We start from the raw sequence: 19,736 nt of genomic DNA, 5'->3' as shown, positions 1-19,736 counted from the left end.
ACAATGGACATTTGATAAAACTTTAAAAATTTGGAAAAAAGTATGATGATAATGTATCAATGCTGGTCTATGAATTGTAACAAATGTACCACACTAATGTAAGATGTTAATAGGGAAAGCTGGCTGCAGGGTGTATGGGAACTCTACTTTCTTCCCAATTTTTCTGTAAAACTATTTTAAAAATATAAAGCATATTTTTATTTAAGAAACACCCATAAGGATAATATACAATGACAGGATAATGAAGAGGGAAAAAAAAAAAAAAAAAAAGACTTGGATTTCTTTGGAACACATAGTCTCTTGTCTCTTTTTATCAATACTATGGAAAAGATGAGGATTTTGTACCAAAGAACTTCAAAAATCATTGAAGGAAAGTAGTAGTCATACACACAATGTATAAAATCTAATTGAGGCGTTCATTATTTATATTCTGTAAATAAAATTATTTTTTTAAAAATTACATTGGTTTCCAAACTTAGTTTCTAAAGACCAAACATTCACCATTGCTAGAATAGGTCATAGTCTACAAAGCTATTTGCATCATAAATCACAAAACTTCAGAACTGCCAAGAACCTTAGACGTATTCTATACCAATCTCCTGGTAAGTGCACTAAAAGAAGGAAATGATTCGCTCAGGGTCAATCTACCAGTTAGAAATAACTTGAAGTCTGGTCTTTCTTTCAACTTCCAATTCTAAGACATTCCCTTTTAGGATTAATTCCATTCTGATTACAGAGGTGTCAGATATATCCAATGTTTTAAAATGACACTCAACTATCTACATCCCTACGTGTGTTCTATGTAAGGGGGTGGGGAGGAGTATTTGGATAGGCAAGTGGGGTGGCAGGAAGGGATGGGGAACTCATCAGTGTTATGAACTCCACACGTACATCTTCCTTGCATATTGTTTTACAAAAATAGTTTATATTTAGTCCCAAACGGTAACTCAAATTATAGAGTAGACAGATTCTGAACTTAGTGCAGTATACATAAACTGTATTTAAACTGCCACTACCACACGTAGGTGATATTAGTTCTACTTCTCACTACTGCACCAAGAGGAATGAGAAAAGAATACACCTCAAGATTATGCTATCACCAAGTACTGTAATTAGAAAGCTAGTGACTTTGAGTTGGCCAGTTAACTTCTGACTGCAAGAATATTTGGGTTCCAGGGTGCCTGGGTGGCTCAGCTGGGTAAGAGTCTGACTCTTGGTTTCTGCTCAGGTCATGACCTCACAGTTTGTGAGTGCAAGCCCCACATCGGGATTTGCGCTGACAGTGTGGAGACTGCTTGGTATTCTCCCGCTCTCCCTCTCTCTCTACCCTTCACTGCTCACGCTCTCTGTCTCAAAATAAATAAACTTAAAAAAAAACCAAACAGGATATTTTAGTTTCTAAACTAGACTTACAAAATCTAGTATCACTAAGCAAGATAAAGCCAGGCTGGTAAGAATTAGGGTCCCAACAACAAACGAGTAGCCTCGAATATAAATATGCTGATGAAATGCCACCGCTCCCTTTAGGAAATGACTGGTAAAAAGGAGGTTCCAAATGATGCCACAGTGTGGGACACCTGGGGATTCCGTAAAATTGTGCCCTCTTCACAGGCCAACAGTGCATCTGGAAAGTTTTAACAGCACAAAACTAAACTCTTTGGTTTCCCCCATCAGGACAAGTACCTTAGATAAAGAGCCCGGCCAATAATCAATGCACCATCCACATTCATCACAGATCGTATCTACACAAGCTCTATCCATCCCAAAGGATAACACGCAGACTGTTAGAAAAGCATTCCTTGGAACCAAGGATGGGGGATTAGGGTTATTAGACAGCTGGTACCACTACTTGCTCCCATTACCTGAAAACAAATAGGCCTCTTTCTCTTTTGCTCTAAGTTTAGTACTAAGAGCATGTAATTCAATAAGCTCACTGGAGCAGATCAAGATTAGGATAAACTGTTACCCTCTCTCTAATTCCCCCACTTAATTTAAATGGCCAACTAAAACGAGTGATACAATCTATTTGTACTCGAGAGACGTGTCAATCAGGAAACCCACAATAGGACGGACAAAAATGTTGTTTTCTGGCAAGCAATATATATTTTTGAAGATAAAATGGAAAAAACACAGATATGAGTGAACAATTTTTATTGAAACCCTCAAAGATTAAAGAGGACCAAATGGTGAGTTTGGGTACCATAACAGAAAATCTCACCTAACTGTACCATCATTCACAGGAATGAACAAACCCAAACACGACAAAATTCAAATTCTCATGTAATTGCTACAAGTGAATGTAAATGAACTAATCATTTTATCATAACCTTTCTTTAATCATACGAAAAAGAAGGGAATTTACATGGCATAACAAAAGATATGCAAAACTTAATGAAAACACAATTCTCTTAATTTCTCAAACTTATTTTTATAGGATGCAGAATGCACTTGAAATGATTAAATGACTTAAGCTGATTCTTTTTTATTGCAAACTGTTTTAACATCAGCTTAACCCCCATGCATGGTATTCAAAAAGAACACAGCTTTTGAATTAGAAAGATCACTCGAGTTAAAATGAGGAATTAAGTATTGAAATTAGGAAAAGGCTGGGGTTTCTTCTGAAAGGAATCTTCAAGTACCAATATGTATAGAGAAAGAATACTAATTTTGGTTACATTTTCCCCCTTACTGTTAAATATACAAACTATAATACCTTTCAAAATAAAATACCCACGTAAGATAACTTTAATAAGAAACATTCAAACCAGATTTTGGAAAAATCGGAAGCAAGAAACTGACTGGGCCAATAATGTCTTAATTTGTGATTATTCAAACATTTGATGATGTGTCTCCTGCTGCAGAGCCCAGGTTCTCTCCCTTTTGGTCCCTACAGTTAAGAAATAGTTAGTTGTGCTATTGAGACAATCTGTGATCATGTCATTCAGAGAAAAACCTTTTTGCCATCCACTGACAGACCAAGGAGGAAGAGAAGGTAGGTGCTCTGAAGAAAACAATTACCGATTTTGAAAAGACAAAAGTGTTGTTGTTGTTGTTGTCGTTTTTCCAAAGGAACGCTGCACCCATTTCACTTCGTATTAGAAATCCAGGTTAAAGGCACTGGGATGTACTCCTCACCTTGAATAGACTCCTCGATTACATCTGACAGCTGCGTCTGCTACTGCAATCAGCCTGCTCGCTGAGTGAGTGACACTTCTTACATAGAAACCTAATGTAAATTAAACAAGTTTGAATCCACTTATAATGTAACTAGTTTTATAAAAATATTCAGAGTTGCTAATAAAGCACCAAGAAAAAGAGAACCTCAGAGAGAGGACTCAGACCCTTTCTACAAGGTCACCCCTTTACAGTTTTGTCTAATAGGACCTCCAGAGTGACAACAGTCAGCTTTGACACGTCCTATCTATATAATCTTAGGGATACAGAACATTGCTGTGGTGACTATACCCAAATGCCAATTTTCAGTATAAATAGTTAAGAGACGTGTTACGAGATTTCATGGCTTACTCTTAAAAAGGTAAAATAGGTGCAATTTTCCTTTAAGAAAGTCTTTTATTCTGTAACATACCACTAATATTTTGATGTTCCCTTCAGTAAACACGGATATAACTACACTGGGACTACGAAAGAACTGTGAAGTAGCTACGATTATCTACAAATACTGTATTTTTTTCACTTGAATACAGTATTTGTACCTTTAAGAAAACATTGTACAAAAAAATTATATAAATGAAAGCCTCAAAGAAATATCTGTCACTAGATTTTTGAACTGAAGTGACCAAAGACCACTGTAAATGAACACATTTCTAAACATGATGTAAACATAAATGGAGTAATGCAAAACATCAAGGTATTCAAATCTACTATATTGCTATTTTCACCCTTAATGTATCTTTCTACATAGTTTCCTCCTTTTGGAACAGTAATATAAGGGGCAGTACATTATCTTCATAACCTTATGCCATCAAATCAGTTAATACAGATGCTTGACACGTTTAATTGTACAAAATCAATTTGTTTCAAGTTACAAAATTAATGTTGATATGTAATTAATGAAAAAAATAAGATGTTAAAAAGATAACTATAAGAATACCCAGATATATGCTGTATTCCCATTTATATAGATCTGATCAATAAAACATCAACACATTCACTTAGATACTGATTTAATCCATGGATCAAGGCCATATTTTCCAAGTATTTTAAGGATGCCAGGACACTGCAAAAGCTGGAGAAAAGAGTTGAGGAACAGTATATGCTTGCTAAACAAGAACTATTGTTTATTTAGCTAGTGAATACCTAGAATAATAAATGTTTACTTCATGATCGCAATCAGGCTCGCAAACACCCAGAAATAGGAATTAAGGGTTTTAAATGTAGTTATAAAGGTCATAAAAAGTCTGATTAGACTGAGGTACATTTACTCAAAATTTTGAGATTCATTAAGTGGTAGCAAACAAAATAATTCCTCAGACAAATGCACATTTTTCAGTATACATATTATTGGGGGAAGGAGGGGAGAAGAATGTGCATTAACTGGTGAAGTCCACCCAGCTGCATATCAATATTCTGTTACACCAAACGGTTTGAAGACAAGGGAAATGTTCTAATATAATTTCAGATTATGATTCATTTGGCTAAAATAGAGCTTAAGGTTGCTTTGCCATATTAAAAGTTTACTACAATAATTTTTCACATAAACATTTAGACTTCAACTCCAGGACTAAATATGGCATGATTATTTTGCTTTTAATCTGTCAAATAGCTAAAAATTGACAATTTAAAAACTACAACAAAGAAAAAGTTGAAGCAGTGTGACTCTTACATCATTGAACCACTTCTAATGGTTAACTGTTAGTATTTAACAAATTCAAAGAGTTAATGAATCCTTGCATTCATTCAGTCTTCTGTGCCTTAGCTAGGATGCATAATTACAAAAGACAGCAGATACTGGTAAAAGCTTCAGGACAGAAAGTGCTTGACGAAGTTACAGTTCTCAAGTGTGTTTGGTGAGAGTATAAGGGCAGATGCGCTGATGAAAACCATTACAAGAAGAGTCAATTCTGTGTTAGAGTTCAAAGATGTCACCTTAAGCAGAAAAAAAGCTTTAATAACGTCTTCTTTGACTTATTAGGCATTTCCAGAGTCTACATCATTAGTGTTGTAATTCTAACAGGACATCTTCATACGGTTATTGTTTGTTTCTATTTCTCTCCTGAAAGAAAAGCACAGAGAATTTTAATAAAATACTATCATTATTTAAAGACTGAAATTATTTGTACTATAATAAAAAGTTATGCAAATACTAATTTGAGTAATTAAAAAAGATTTACTACCTATGCATACTATTGAGGGAGGATTACCACAAAACATTTTAAAACAAAGAATTTCAAACAAAAGACCTATATCAAGACAGCATGACCTTCTCCACGCCCTATTTTCCCGTGAGATTTTAAGGTGAGAATATGAACATCTTTCTAGCCTTTTCATTGAGTTTTTAATGGTGAGGTATTAAGGCCTAAAAGGCCTCTGTGGCAATTTGAACTATTGGCTAGGTAGGGTTATGAGGAAAAGAGATGCATTAAAATGCACTAAAATTGGATTAAATTAAGAATTTAGTGTTAATTAAAAAATACCTTGATTCACAAACTTCCTCTATATCATATTCTCATATTCATCATATTGTACTTTTTCATATCAAGAAATTTTTTTTTTTTTTTAACGTTTATTTATTTTTGAGACAGAGAAAGAGCATGAACGGGGGAGGGTCAGAGAGAGGGAGGAGACACAGAATCTGAAGCAGGCTCCAGGCTCCGAGCTGTCAGCACAGAACCCGACGCGGGCTCGAACTCACGGACAGTGAGATCATGACCTAAGCCGAAGTCAGATGCTTAACCGACTGAGTCACCCAGGAGCCCCTAGAAATCTTAATATTTATTAATCATCATTATTAATTCCGTTAAGAAGTTGGAAATCCCTTGAACAAAAGTTAAACTGCGTTATATTTTCATTTTGTTTACTATCCCAATATATATCTGCAGTACTTCTGTCTGTGAAATAAAGAATGACTGGCATTGTGCATGCCTGTTAAATGTACGCATCATGTAGTTTGCACCACCTTGTAACTCAGTTCTCGAATTTTAGCATTAGAATAATCTGTAAAACTTCTGGAAACAGACTACTGGGCCCCTAATGTGTGAAGCTGAACCTACGAGTTTGTAGTTCTAACAGGTTCACAGGTGATCCAGACACTGCTGGTCCAGAGAACACACTGTGAAAAAGACCTGTGTTTAAACACATTATAAAACTTTTTTGTTTTCACTACTCCCATTTTATTTTCCATGAGTAATACATGCTCTATAATAAATATGAATATTCTTGGCAAATGGTCAATTAGTTTCCAATCCTGTGACGCCATCAGAAAACTGTATTTTAAATTCCAAAGAGAACTCTGTAAGTTATCTGTTACTAAATTCCTTTCTTTTTGACTTTAATATATTTCTAGAACTTAAATAACAGTATTTCATACAGAAAGCTAATAAAATAAATGCCCTCCTGTATGGTAACTACAAATAAAATCATTTCATACACACATTTCCAGTGGGATATTCTAAAAGTAAATAAAACTTTTGGGGTGCCTGGGTGGCTCAGTCAGTTAAGCGTCCAACTTTGGCTCAGGTCATGATCTCACGAGTCGTGGGTTCGAGCTCTGCTCAGGCTCTGTGCTGACAGCTCAGAGCTTGCAGCCTGCCTCTCTCTCTGCCCCTCCCCTGCTCTCACTCTGTTTCTGTCTCTCAAAAATAAATAAAAATGTTAAAAATAAATAAAGTAATTAAATAAAACAAAACGAAAGCACAGAGCTAGCTAAATCCAACAATATGAAGAAAAAAAAAGGGACAAAAAAGAGAATATGGTACCAGGAAGTGTCGTCTGATTGTATACAATCCCTAAAGCTTTTTAAAAAACATCCTAATTGGGGCGCCTGGGTGGCTCAGTCGGTTAAGTGTCCAACTTCAGCTCAGGTCATGATCTCACAGTTCCTGAGTTCGAGCTCCACACTGGGCTCTGTGCTGACAGCTCAGAGCCTGGAGCCTGCTTTGGATTCTGTGTCTCCCTCTCTCTCTGCCCCTCACCTGCTTGCTCGCTTGCTTTTTCTCTCTCTCTCAAAAATAAATAAAACATTAAAAAAATAAAATAAATAAAAAACAGCCTAATCATAAAGTTCAGTTCTAAACTAAAGAAAACAAATAGATTTGTGTGAAAAATTTTGAAGCCTGCTTTAATTAGCCAGATATAAAAACTACAGAAATTTATCAACTCCATGAAGAACCTTCAAACTACAGACAAAAAAAAAAGTCACTATTTAAGGATAAGTTAGACAAAGGGAAATTTAATTCAAGGGAGATGATCAGCTATAGCAATAAGGATCGTGTGTTATTTAAAATAGAAGTCAGAGATACTATTTCAGTTTCAACTGTAATCAACTATGCACTTTAGCTGAATCAAATTTAAAATATACAAATTACATACGTATTACAAGATAGCTATGTATGTAATGCGTAACTTCTAACTCAGTGGCCAGGAAAAGAGGAAAATAAAAAAAAAAAAACAAACCACATACATCAATACAACAGGACAGAAGGGTTGAGGGGAGAGTCTGAATGAACTAGATTTAATTAGAAAGTACAAACTAAGACAGCAGAAATATACATTTATAATCAAGCATCAAAAACTCTGTTCTTCAATGAAAATATAAATAACAGTTCAGATTTTTCAAAAATCCAGTTATATATGATTTACAAGAAAACAACCTAAAACATAAGGTCACAAAGTTAAAAGTAATGAAAAGACATATAACAACACAAACCAAATAAAGACTGATACAACTATATTAGTACCAGACAAAACTCATTTGAAGGCAAAAACCACTGTTGGGAGACAAAACGGTCACTCGATACTAAATAACAGATATTTTTAAAATAAGCTGCAATAACATTAAACTAAAAAAACAACTTTACATATATTAAAAGTTGTCAGAATTATAAAGAAAATTTGACAGGTTTGTCATTATAGCAAGAGAATTCAACACATTTCTCTAAGTAACTGGTAAAGCACACATATTAGTAAAAATACAGAGTGAATATACATGCTACAGAAAACCAAACCAATTATAGGGTACACATAGAACAACCACAGAAGGGGACTACATGCTAGACCAGAAAGCAAATCTCAATAAATACCATGGTCTATGTCATGCACCATCACATTTTCTGACATCAGTTTTAGGAGCAAAACAGATTAACAAAAAACCTTAACCACATCTGGAAATTCTAAAACCACTTCTAAAAAATCTCCAAAAAAAATCATGATGGAAATTCAAAAATTTTTACATGAGTACAATAATGAAAATGCTTAGTCTAAGTCCCAACAAACACTTAGAAATTTACACATGTAGAACTTTAAAAAAAAGAGAAAGTCTGAAAAGTAATGAGCTCATCATCCAACTCAATCTGTTAGGAAATGAGTAATAAGCCCCCAAAAGTAGAAGGAATAAAATAGGATAGCAGCAGAAAATAATGAAACAGAAAACAAGAATAAAGAGAACCAGAGAATAAAAATTGGGTGTTTGGAGGGGGAAATCTATTAGTGTTTGGGAGAAAAAAAAACTACCAAGAGAAAAAATCTCTGGAAAGACTGATTTAAAAAGAAGATACATTAATAGCAAAAGACTGATACAACTAAAAAATAAAAATATCATTAATGCCAATATGAAAAAAAGGCTTAAGACAAAACAACCTCCTAAAAGTACAATTTATATACATACAATTTACCAAACTAAACTCAAGAATAAGTAGAAAACCTGAAGAGACTTGTAATAAAGGACTTTAATCAACAATTAAAAATCCACCCCCCAAAAAACCCACCAGTCTCACATGTTAAGTGTGTGTGTGTAATTACACCCCAACATGGGGCTTGAACTCACAACCCCAAGATCAAGAGCCACATGCTCTTCTGACTGAGCCAGTCAGGTGCCTCCAAGCTCACATAGTTTTGGATGTGCATTTCATTAACTGTCCCAGAACAGATAACTCTAAACTTACACCAACTATTCCAGAGACTAGAAAAAGGGGGAATATTTCCTGACATATTTTGAGGTTAGCAATACTTTGATACTAACAGTATCAGGAGAAGCATGAAAAAACTGTCTCCCGAGGATCTCCTAAGGGCTGTTTTGCTGGTAATAGACTGTAGGGGAGCAAAGGTGAGAACAGGAAAGCCAGAAAGGCTAGCACAGTAATAATCCAGTACGATAATAGCTCTTAGGCAGGGCTGGAAGATGCAGAGCTAGTGAAGAGCTTGGATTCCAGATACATTTTGAAAGCAGAGCCGACAAGTTACTTACTGATAGACTGATTAGACGTGAAGTGAGAAAGAGAAGTTTCACAAATGAGTCCAGCATTGTTGGCCTCAACAACTGGAAGGGCAGTGGTGCCCTATACAGAGATAGAGAAGGTTTGGGGCAGGCAAACAGCGTTATATTAAATTTCAGATGCTTATTAGACAACTGTGAGAAGATGTCAAACAGGCAACTGGATACATGAGTTTGGAGATAAGAGGAAAGGTCCAGGGTGGGTATACAAATTTGGAAGTCCTTAGCATGGAAAAAATTCCACCAACAAAACTCAGGTCTTCCTGAATATGGTCAACACCACCTCGGCTTTAAGACAACAAAACGAAACAACCACATTTACATTAACAAGATCTAGAACTGCACCTGACACTGTTAATATTAAACAAATACTTGAATATAATGAGATATCTATGGGCATGCTATCAGCCATAGACCACTAGAAAAATGAGGCTAAGTAATGCCGAGCTATCAGTGATAGCTGGATAGAGGGAGAAAGGAAACCCAAATCATTCAAAGGAAGCCATGGTCCAGTACACCTACAGGACTAGGTCTTTAGTGATAGTTCAGAAGAAGGCACTTAAACATATACACTCTTTAGGACACAATCCCAAAGTGACTCACAGAATTTTTATTTTTAATGATTGACAATTCAAAAAATAAGTTGTAGAGGAACGGCTTCTCCTCTCCTTTTCCATTAACAGAGCTAGGCCTCAAACAGGCAGATTCAGAGATTAGAGGGCTTTTGAGTCTGGTATAGGGCTTCTTCCCCACCTTGAAGTGAGTAGACACTGGAGACCAACATATGATCCTAAGGTCAAGATCCACAAGTTGGCATGTGGAGATGAGCTCCAGGAAGTTTACTTGCCAACCCATGTCTTTTTGTTAAACCATGAGTTTCACAGATGAGCTAAGACTTCTCTACCTAGGAAACAGCTTGAAAACAAAATTTTCTTCAGTTTTCTGAGAGAGGCCAACAGCTTGCCTTTATACCTTAGAGATAAATGACTTACTTCCTTTTAATCACTGGTAGGTTTATCACTATAAGCAATATTTCAGTAACCAGACCTGAGGTTAAAAAAGCCACAAGGGAAAAAGTAAATGTGTATCTAAGACGCCACACCATCCAAAAAGTAAATGCGAAAAAGCACTAGGAACACAAGTAGAGTAACACAGAACTGCAAAAGGAACCAGTGAATACCTGGAAGGAAAAAAAAAGAAAAAGCAGGCAGGCACTTGAGACCCAAATGCAAAAAGACAAACACCTTTGTTTACGTTAAAAATCTAATTTTCAAACTGAGTATTTCAGTAGATGAATTAAAGGGGAAAATGGTCACAGCCTCATTTAGAAAGTAGAGTATTAAGTCTAAGAAATATCTCAAATTACAAATCAGAAAAAAAGAGCTGGAAATCACAAAGAAAAAAAAAATTAGAGAACTGTAGGGATCTAAGACAAAAGGAATATTCTAGAAGTAAGAAAAAGAACAAACACAAGAGCTGAATAAATAAAAAATTTCACGAATTCTTTAATACTCTTTCCTGCATGAGGTGGAGCTTGCTTTTCCTTCTTTAAAGTGTGGACTGCAAATGTCCATCAACTGATGAACAGATAAAGATGTCACACACACACACACACACACACAATGGGATATTAGTCATCAAAAAATAAAATTTTTGTACATTTTGTACATGTACATTCTACATGGAGCTAGAATGTATTATGGTAAGCAAAATAAGTCAAAGAAAGACAAAGATATGATTTCACTCTTATGTGGATTTTAAAAAATAAAACCGATGAACATATGGGAAGGAGGGGGAAAAGAGAAGAGCAGTAAACAAACAAGAGACTCTTAACTATAAAGAACAACTAAGGGTTGATGAAGGTAGGTAGGTGGGAGATGGCTAGATGGACGATGGGCATTAAGGAGGGCACCTGTGATGAGCACTGTGTGTTGTATATAAGTGAGGAATCACGTTAATTCTACTCCTGAAACCCATACTGCACTGTATGTTAACTAAAATTTAAATTAAAAAAATAAAGTGTGGGGCTAGACATACTGACTTGCTTCTAAGAACACCATATGCAAAAGGAGAAAAGGGACATTTACATTAGAGAAACCTAGCAGATACAACCTTAACCAAGCAATCAAAATTAATATCACAGTAAGTTACATACGATCAGATGAGAAGGACGTATCACTTACGTAGTACTCTTCCCATAAACTCAGTCTAATCATGGCAAAGCATTAGGCAAACCAACATTGAAAGACACCTTATAAAACACCTGACCAGTAACGTCTTCAAAAGTGTTAAAGCCATGAAAGACACAGAAACTGTCATAGCTTAGAGAAGATTAAGGAGACATAAAAACTGAATACAAAACTGGTTTTCCAGATCTTGAACAGAAAAACTGGGAAAAGTGGGGAAATCTGGAAAAACATATGTTTGGATAAACATACTATGATTACGTAACATGTCAATATTAGGAGAAACTACATACAGAGAAACATCCTATATTATCTCTGTAACATTTCTGTAAATCTAAAAATTACTTCCAAATAAATGTTTAAAAAATCAGAGTGAGAAGTTAGAAAAACACAACTCCCAAATACATTAAGTATCATATTGGTGCAGTGATATGAAATACATAGATATTCCACAGAGTACTGTTGATTTTAATGGTTGCCCAGCTTCTCTTTTTATTGTTTACGAGAGGGTTAAATTCTGCCCCAAAGTTAAAACCAGTGAATTATCAGACTTAAATAAAAAAGAGGGACACGTTCCAAAAAAAGACAAGATTTTAGATGTACAATGACTGTAGTTAAAATATGTAATAGATTCAATTCTTCAGAAGGAAAATTAATTATTTACCAGAGTTAAAATCTACTCAGACTGGTTTACACAACTGAAAAATTTCACACTAGAGAGTAGAACAAGGGCAATAACAGATGGATAAAAGCCCCAGCTGTTCAAAAGCCTGTACATTTGTCCAGATCCATGAAAGTATTTTAATACTGAGATAAGCTTCTGACCTGCACTGTCCCAAAAACATGATCGATCATTTTGCAGTAAGAAAGCAAAACACAAAAAATGTAAAGGAAATAGATCAATTCTGTACTGTAAAATAAAATCAAAATTAAAAAAAAATCATCAAGGGAAAAGAGAATGATTATGCTTTGGAGGCTCTGTTCTACAAAGCCAAATCTTCGATTTTTTTAATGTTTCCATGTACGTGAGACTTAACATTCTTGATCCCCTGCATGATCACACTATAATAAAAAACTGCTTTAAGAGATTCCAGTGCCCAAGTTTGCATTTATAAAATAAAGAAATATTTCAGGTTTGAAAAAAAAGAACAGATGCAGTCTAATAATTTATTATCAATTTATCCGTACCAACCAAAGATCAAGTAATCTCAAAGTGTACTATAAAATGAAAGAGTTAGGAGTAAGTTCAAATAGTGAAAAGTGGTGGACAACAGTCATAGCATACGTTAGTTTAGGTCCAAATGAGAGTAAGAATATGATTCTAAGAAGCCTTAGAACTAACTCATGTGTTTGAACTGTGATTTAGTTTCAGCAAAATAACATCACTCACTACATTAACTTTTTATTTTGGTTTTAGAGTTTTCACTTAATTTCACATTTAAGCCACACTACATTAAAATTAAAATCACACACAAAAAAGAAGCATAAGAAAAAATAAAATGGTCTCTATTTACAGACACTGTGACTGTCAGCCAGAAAATCCTAAGGATGTTCTATTAGAACTCCTAGAACTAATAGATGAATTTACAAAGGTCAGAAGATACAAAATATTTCTATAAACCAGCAACAAACAACTGAAAAGTAAAACTGAAATTACCAATTACATTAAAAAAATACCAAAATTAAATTAAATATAAATAAATAAATATTAATATATAAATATATATATAAATATAAATAATGTATAAATATATAAATAAATATATATATATATTTACACACACACACACACATAAAATAAATTCTTCAAGAGACATGTAGGTCCTCAATACTGAAAAATATAAAACTGAGAGAAATTAATTATGTTTGTCCAAGCAGATTAAATTCCATAAAGGAAGGGCTATTTATCTTTAGTGGCTTACTAGTAACCCTTGGTATATATCTGCTGGAATGAAAAAGGGATCCCAGTTAAGAAAAAACCATACAGGAACTAAATATATGGTGATATAGGTTGACCAGAATACAAGATGTAGATGTGTGCTAGTAGATTCCTCACACAAAATGGCTGATCTGGGGACCCAGGAACAGAGGGTCTTAAAGCCAAATAAAAGGAATCCACACACAATTCTATTTTGGAATCAGAGTTTGGTCTGTTTACAATAAAATGAAAAAAATAAAATTAGTACATTCCAGACTTTTAATTCAAAAGTGGAATTGTTAACTAGTAGCTTTCTGTTACCTTAGTTATTTTATCATATATCCTATTATCTTTCCTCCATTCCCTTTTGTTATTTCAAATGCAAAACAGAACACATCAGTATTGAATATGTAATGTCTAAGAGTTGAAATGCCTTTCTATAAGTTCAAAGTTTTCTGTCAAGAGGCAGTGAAGTGAGTTTCACTCAGAAATTAGAGTGCAATATAGCAAGTCAATTTCTAAATTAAGAAATTGCACATACAATTTTTAAAATAAATCATTAAGTAAACTGGAAAGATAATTCAACAATTTAAGTTACTTCCTGAAACTTAAACAAGATAATTCGTATCACCTAAACACATATGTTCATGAAGTAATAATGTATTTGCTGCTGAAGAAAAGTAAGTGAAATACCCATCAAATTTAATGATGACTGTTCATACTGTAATAGGTATGAAAGAAGTATCTCCCAAAGATCTAGCATGAACCCAGTGAGCTATAGATAGTTCATTTACTAAACTTCTAAAATTCTTAACCAGCACCGGAACAAAATACAGCCACTATTAACTCTCCTATGGCGCAAGAACCTTAATCTGAGAAAAAAATAAAAACAAATCAGTACCCTAAAATGTTAATCAGAGCACGTCGTTTCCCCAACTCTGGCTTACAAAGACTATTTACCAAGTGCAAAACACAGCAGTACTACACTTAAAACTGTATCATCTTGACTATACAAAAATACCACTCAATGTTTTATCAGAGAATTACTTAAATACGTAATATAAAAAGTTTATAGTATTGGGGTGACTGGCTGGCTCTGTCAGTAGACACATGAATCTTAATCTCAGGGTCATGAATTCAAGCCCCACGTTGGGCATGGAGCCTAATTAAAAATTTTAAAAAAAGCTTATGGTATCCACTGTGACACATCTTGTGCCAAAAACTATTTTCCAAAGAAATATTATTCTTCAAATTTTATAGTAAAGATGAAAGGAAAAGCAAAATTTTGTTTCTGTTAATCATAATCAACTCACTCAGTATAAAAGAAGTCCATCCATAAAAAAGTTTACCAAAAGGTAGATGAGAACAGACTTCGACTAATTCTTGATCTTAAAGAACTATAATTTGATTAATGGGAAAGCATTAAACTAAATGTTCTACTTGAGAAAAAGATGTATAGAACTGTCAGAGAAATGTTCACTGTTGTCACAGGTAGTGTTACTGTGGAAGTGACTTCTTATATATTAACAAAAAATTTGGTTACTTTGAGAAAGACTATCATCTCATCTCAGAATCAAAAGTATTCCCATTATGAAAAATATTATTGGAGGTACTAAAATTTGCTCTTTCAAAATAACTAACAACATACAATGGTATACATGAGCAAAATGCATAGAAGATTCTAGAAATTAAAACAATTTAATAGGGATTTTATTATCATTATGTCTTGCTTGTTTTGGCATAAACTGCGGGTCTTCATCTGTTTCTGAGAGAACAGGTAAATAAATGCATTATTTAGGAAGTCACCTCAAAGTTACAGGCAATTGAAAACTCTAATTTCTACAGGGAAATAAAACTAAAAATTTTACTTGGGATTAGGTTTCCTGATAAGGATTTATAATCAAAGAATATCTAGTAGGATCTGAATGACTCACATTCAAGTACAGCAGAAGTAATATTTCAATAAAAAGATTATCTAAATAGTCAAAAGTAGATTCTACTGCTGTGCAGATTACTCATATTTATCTGTACAAATATACTCAGAACACTATTAGTTCTTTGTTTTCTTTCTCTTATTTTGCAATTAAACTAGCTTTATCATTAGAAGTAATATATACAAATAGCAAGTTCAAGTAAAAAGTCAGCTCCTGTACCCACCTCTAGCCCCTTCTAAGTTCCTCCTAATGGGTCGCCACTATAACTTTAAGTAGCATACTAACACATAAATTTCTTGTTCTTTCAATGCGAACACTATCAATTCCCATTGTATATGACAGGTAATGTATTACAATGGACGTGTTATATTCTCCTTCTCTTCCCCCCGCCTTACACTAGAAGCCACACTATTTTTAGTTTTAGTGATTGTCTTTATGACTTTAAATAATATGCTTGAGGCACAATTACTTGATATATCATCTTTAAACAATCATCTGTTACCTTCAGATGAGAAAAACAGTGCATTTATTTACCCTTCCTCAATTCTTTCTCTCCTTCTATTCCATCTCATAACATTTTGTTCTAACTATAATTAAATGGTCCATTTCTACAAATGGGAAAAACAATCAGCAGCATTTATTATGTAACTTGAATAACTGAGTACAGAGTTCCTAAATAAAAAAGTACAGCAATTTAAACCAATAAATAAAAATTCAATGACATTCAAACTTTCCCAAAGGAAAGAGATTCTTCAAAGCATTTACTCCTTCAACAAATATTTAATCAGCTACTATGTGCCAGTCATTAGGTGCTAGGGATTCAGCAGAGAACAAAAGCAAGCCCTGCTCTCACAGAACTTATGTTCTGTGAACATGATTACTTAGAAACTTTTTATTTTCTTTTAGTTAGAATTTTATTTTCTTTTTAGCTTCCTTCACTTCTCCAAGGTCAGTGGTTCCCCACTGAGGGCTCATTTCATCTGTCAGGCTTTAAAGACCACAGTGGAGATGCTTATAGTCCTGAGATACACTACATACAATGAAGACCTGTCTGATACATAGAGTCTGCCCCTGCTGAGAGATACTTGTTCTAGTATAACCAGTTACCAGGTATTATCTTTCTTGAATACCTTTTTCATTCTGCTAAAAAACCTCTTCAGGTTACCTTCTCATGAAGGATATGCGGCTACTCTTGTACACCTGAAATCTTCTTTAGTTTGCGTTTCCCCTTCACTGATATAATGGGACACTGACCTTAAGAATATAATTCTATATACCCCATTCCCCTCCACTCTAAGAGTTTCCATAGGAGTATCCAGAGTTGTAGATGGAAAAATTCTGATAGTCTGATTCTCCTTCCCTTGTAGAAGGCAATTTGTCTTTTGCTCAGGAAGTTCAAGATTTTCTCTTTATCCTATCTTTAATTCTTTTCAATTGGAAATAATGCTGCTAGTCACTCAGCTTGAGCCCATTCCCACTGAAAACATACAACCTTTGGCTCTGGGCATTTTTCTCTAACCATTCTTCCCTTTGATGGTTTTTTTCCTATACTCTTTCAACACTCCTTTAGAAAGACAGTGGGCGTCCCCTCTTTCCATCACTTGTTTTTACCTTTTGTATTTTTCATCTCTATTACTCCACATATGGAAATTTCTTCGATTTGAAACTCCAGATTAACTAGCTCTAAAACACGAGCATTTATTTTACTACCTGCTTGCTTGCTGTATTGTTTTTATTTTGACATTCGTATTTCTCATTTCCAAAAACATTTTCTGGCTTTCTTTTCTTTTTACATACGAATCCTAAGAACAAAATAAATTTTGTTTTATATTTTAAATTATCTTCTGTTCCTGAATCCTTTTAGTGAGTTTGCCTTGGTTGTTCTGCCATTAAGCTTGACTTTAATAAAATACTTTGGTATCAAAAGTATGTGTTAAACTATGAAGAATGAAGAACGAGGCAAATACTATGATAATTAGCACGGATTTCTCTTCCAGTTTTAAGTTTCAGCAATATCCCTTAGTTTAAAAGAGACAGCATGACTTTCTAAGTATTATACAACCTGACAGGATGTCTAGCAGGCTCCTCCACTGAGTGCTTTGCTGGCAAGACAACCTGGGGAATTCCTCTGTTGTCAAAATAACCACAAACAAACAAACAAACAAACAAAAGTCAATTAAAGACCCAGTGATGAGAAGATGGACTTAGCTTCTTAAAATCCTTCTTTTATAAGTAGGCCTAAGAACTTAAATAAAAACATGAACACTAGAAAGAGAAATAACAGTTACAGTAACCACAGACCCAAATGTAAAATTTAAAACTAGTAACTCCCTGAAAAAGCGTAAGAAAAAATCTTCCCAAACCAGGGAAAGGCAAAGATTTGAGGTCAGATTAGTATAAGCTTTCTAAAACTGTTCTTACTATTTAAAATTATTTTGGCTAGGGGCGCCTGGGTGGCGCAGTCGGTTAAGCGTCCGACTTCAGCCAGGTCACGATCTCGCGGTCTGTGAGTTCGAGCCCCGCGTCAGGCTCTGGGCTGATGGCTCGGAGCCTGGAGCCTGTTTCCGATTCTGTGTCTCCCTCTCTCTCTGCCCCTTCCCCGTTCATGCTCTGTCTCTCTCTGTCCCAAAAATAAATAAAAAACGTTGAAAAAAAAAAAAAATTAAAATTATTTTGGCTAATTCTATTTTGGCTATTTTAGCTTCTCTACCAGATCTTATACTAGAAAAAAGAAAAAAAATGGCAAAAAGGACACTGAGAATCAACTTGTAATAGTATTGCGGTTATATACCCTTATCCTTAGGAAATAAACACTATACTTTTGGGGGGGTAAAGAGCCATGATATAGGGAACTTACTCTCAAATTGATGAAAAAAGCAAACAGGGAAGAACACTAATAGGTGAATCTGGATAAAAGGCATGTGTGTGTTTCACATATTATTCTTATTCTTCCAAATAAATTAAAAATTATGTCCAAATAAAAAGGAAAAAGATTCACACATACAGCTGCATGTAGCTATAGTTCAATCAATTCTACTCTATCATTATGGCACCAATATATTTTGGTTATTTTCCTGATGATAAACATTTAGGTTGTTCCCAGTCTTTTTACTATTATCTACATTCTTGTGTGTCTTCTGATGTATTTAGGAAGTTTCTCTTAGCTATGTATGTGTGTGTGCGTGCGTGTGTGTACACAAAGAACTGAATTATAAAATATATGAAATTTTGTTCAGCTTTACAAAAAAATGCAAAATTACTTCCCCACATGGCTGTTATCAATTTAATGGTCCTATCTCCAGCTGTAGAAGAGCTTTTGTTGATCTACAGTCTAATACCTGATACTATCAAATTTCTCAATTTCACCAAATAAACGGATATAAAAATTCTTTTCATTATACTCCTGATTTGTATTTACCTAATAAGACTGAGTATCTTTTCATATACTTTTTAGCCATATTTGTTTCAATCTATCTTTTGCCCATTTTTCAACTGGGTTCATCTTTTTTCTTAAACTGATTCACAGGAGTTCTTTCTACATTCTTGATACTAACTAATCTTTGGTCATTTATGTCCAAATTCCTCCTAGGGCCTTACATGTCTTTCTACCCTCCTTAAAGCATCTTTTGATGAACAGATTTTTTTTTTTTTTAAGTAGACTCCATGCTCAACATGACGCTTGAACTCACGACCCTGAGATCAAGAGTTGCATTCTCTGACTGGTGAGCCCCTTGATGAACAGATTTTAAACTGGTCAAATTTCATCAATCTTTTCTTTTATAATTAGTGCTATTCTGGGTCTTAAGAAACCCTACTTTACCCAAAGACTGAAGAATTTGCATCTGGGAAAATGTGACCTCCACATATCAGAAGCTTTGAAGAATTTCAGCAAAACACAAGACAGATGGGGTCATGTTAAAAGAGAACACTAAACAATGACTTGCAAATCCTTTTCTTTAACAAAGAAAATGGCCATAACAAGTAAAAAAAAAAAAAATTCTAGCAAAACACCACTAATTTGTCCTTTTTGATGGAGCCAAGGAGGACCTACAACAGAGGGGGAACACATCCTTTATCACTGGGTTGCCAAGCGTATTTAAAAGCAGTTATGCTGGAAAGCTAAAGTGTAAGCACAACATTATCCAAGAGAAAATCTACAAATGAAAATTTACACATTCCTGCTAGACAAGGGATAACAGCACCAGGAAGAAAACTGGGCAAGGACACGTGATACCCCAAATGCAAAACAG

General features: G+C 34.4%; 1 protein-coding gene across 6 annotated transcripts in view; it reads right to left on the bottom strand.

The window, feature by feature from the left end:
• Positions 1-2,136: 2,136 nt before the first annotated feature.
• YTHDF3 (YTH N6-methyladenosine RNA binding protein F3) overlaps positions 2,137-19,736 on the bottom strand; it is a 40,183-nt gene continuing 22,583 nt past the window's right edge. For 5 of the 6 annotated variants that reach the window (XM_078441469.2, XM_078441468.2, XM_078441472.2 and 2 more), the window contains 2 exons: positions 17,549-17,614; positions 2,137-5,233 (listed from right to left, as the gene is read on the bottom strand). In XM_078441469.2, coding sequence (XP_078297595.1) covers positions 17,561-17,614 — 54 coding nt within the window. In that variant the 3' untranslated portion in view covers positions 2,137-5,233; positions 17,549-17,560. The remainder of the gene's footprint in view (positions 5,234-17,548; positions 17,615-19,736) is intronic. The other variant, XM_060610612.3, reaches the window with a different exon arrangement.

The sequence above is a fragment of the Panthera onca genome, chromosome F2, assembly GCF_046562875.1.
Source record: "Panthera onca isolate mPanOnc1 chromosome F2, mPanOnc1 haplotype 2, whole genome shotgun sequence".
NCBI classification, from domain to species: Eukaryota; Metazoa; Chordata; class Mammalia; order Carnivora; family Felidae; genus Panthera; species Panthera onca.
This window is presented reverse-complemented; position numbering and strand designations above follow the sequence as displayed.